Consider the following 2,279-nt stretch of genomic DNA (forward strand, 5'->3'; position numbering starts at 1 on the left):
CCCGGGCATCCCTGCTGTCGGGTGAACATTTCAAAGGCTTGTCCCCATCCCTCTTCATCTCCATTATCTCCCTGTCATTTCTTTTTAAGCCCCGTAACCTACGCCTACATCCCCTGCAACCAGAGTCATCTCTATCTTAGCAAACATCACCGCCATCCACCCAGGTGCTGGAGTCAAGAAGCTGGGAGTGGTCCCTGAGCCTCCTCTCCTGCTACCGATGACTGTCACCGACTGTCACCTTAGCTGCAGACCAGACAGCTCACCCAGCCCCTCGCCTCCCCCTCGCCCACCCTCAGCCCGGCCCCCTTCTCTCCCACCTGGCTGACTGCAACAGCACCTGAACTGGTCTCTCTGCTTCCAGCCAGACCTTGCTCCCTACCACAGCAACGCCATTCTCTCCTCAGCTGTCAATTTGTTCTGAAAACACAAACACTGTCGTGTCAAAACCTGCTCGGAAAACAAAGTGTGATTCTTTGTGGCGAATATAATAAAATCTAAACGCCTCCAAGGCCCTTCAGGCCTGGCTGGTGTCCATCTGTCCACGCCCATCACCCTGTCGTGTCCTGGGCCCAAGTCTTGTTGGAGTCTTTTACTGTCCTCCACACCATCGGGGTTTTCCACCTCAGGGTCTTTGGCCTTGCTGTTCCCGCTGCCCGGGATGCCCTTCCTGCTGGTGGCCTCTCCGTACAGCTTGGACGTCACGTTCTCTGGGGCCTTCGCGCAGCCAGGCGCTGTGCGAAATTTGTCACGTGCGTTACCTTCCTGCCTCCTAACCACAAAATAGAGGGAAAAAACAAAACAAAACAAAACGTTTTTATTGAGTCACTTCTGCCCTATGGTGACTCCAGTGTGCAGAGTAGAACTGAGCCCCACGGGGTTGTCAAGGCTGAGAACTTCACAGACGCAGATCGCCTCCTAGGCCCTGGGTGGGTTTGAACCACCAACCTCTAGGCTCATGGTGGAGCACAGAGCGTCTGCACCACTCAGGGGCCTCCTGACAACCTCGCAAAGCCAAGCTCACTGCCCTCAAGTCGATTCCAATCACAGCCACCCCCATTGGGTCTCCGAGGCGGAACATCGTCATGGAAACACACTGCCTCGTCTTTCTTCCCTGGAGCTGCTGGTGGAGTCAAGCCCCCGACCTGCTGGTTAGCAGCCAGCGCTCTGACCACCGCCCCACCCACCAGCCTCCCCCTGGCCTGCCCTGGAGTGCACAGGCCCTTTAGTTTCTATCTCGGTCCCTGTGGGCGTCGTCCCCGGGCCCGCCTCTGTCCTTGCTGGGTGCTGCTCCCGGCGGCGCTGGCACACCTTCTTACTTTGGGACGGAACCATCCTACTGTCTAAAGACGGGACTCACTCCCCACCCCGTCCCCATTTCAGTGCCAGCTCCAAGAAGGCAGGCATTTTGGCCCAAGTCACGGACCTCCGTGTCCCCTCGTTCTTACAACAGAGTTGGGCACACGGCATGGGCTCTCAGTAAACGTTCACGGACTGAAGAAACGTCTCCCTCACTAGAAACTGGGCTTCACCAGGGCAGGGACCCTACCTGTCCCGCACCCACGGCAGGCGCTCTGTGGGCACGGGCTGACTGGGGAACATTCCCAGAGCCTGCTGCCCTCCCAGGTTCCGCACCAAGGGGGCTCGCTCTTCCAACTCTACGCCATCTTCACTCTCCCCGTCCTGGGAGAGAGACGCTGAGGTCGAAGGAGCTGGGAGGACAGGTGGGGAAGGCTGGGCCCCAAAGTCTCCAGGGAAGAATGCTTCTCACCTCAGGGGACTGGAAAAGAAAACATGCCAATCCAAACCACCCTCCGAGGCGTCAATTCCCACTCATAGTGGCCCCAGGACAGAGTGGAACTGTCCCCTGGGGTCTGCAAGGCTGCAGATCTTGACAGAAGCAGACGGACTCATCTTTGTCTCGGGGGCCGGCTGGTGGGTGTGAACCGCTGACCTTCAGGTTGGCAGCCCAGTGCTGTAACCACGGTGACGCCGAAGCTCCGACCCGGGGGATGGGAGGCCGGGCTTCCAGGCCCATCAGCCTGGTCCTTCCAGAGACCCTCTGGCACCCTCAGTGAGATGGACAGGCCCCTGGTGATGACGTGGAGTCGCTGGGTGGGGCAGGGGGTTGAGCATCGGGCCACCAACCCAAAGTCTGGTGGTTTGAGCGCACGCAGAGTTGTCCTGGTGACGTGTGTGCTTAGAGAGGTCACGGACGTGGAAACGGAGCAGGCCGCCTCTGACACACGTGGAGGTGTCACGGGTTGGATCCTACTTGGTGG

The 2,279-nt window shown here is 58.9% G+C and overlaps 1 protein-coding gene across 1 annotated transcript in view; it reads right to left on the minus strand.

Annotated features, from left to right (window-relative positions):
- Positions 1-2,279, minus strand: part of CTU1 (cytosolic thiouridylase subunit 1) — a 36,007-nt gene that overhangs the window by 23,144 nt on the left and 10,584 nt on the right. The window contains exons 5-7 of the mRNA XM_007957593.2: positions 1,952-2,108; positions 1,547-1,709; positions 594-769 (exon numbers count right to left, since the gene is read on the minus strand). Of these exons, the coding sequence (XP_007955784.1) occupies positions 594-769; positions 1,547-1,709; positions 1,952-2,108 (496 nt within the window). The remainder of the gene's footprint in view (positions 1-593; positions 770-1,546; positions 1,710-1,951; positions 2,109-2,279) is intronic.

Source organism: Orycteropus afer, unplaced genomic scaffold (assembly GCF_000298275.1).
Source record: "Orycteropus afer afer isolate SDZICR_OR568_19922 unplaced genomic scaffold, OryAfe1.0 scaffold00765, whole genome shotgun sequence".
Taxonomy (NCBI): Eukaryota; Metazoa; Chordata; class Mammalia; order Tubulidentata; family Orycteropodidae; genus Orycteropus; species Orycteropus afer.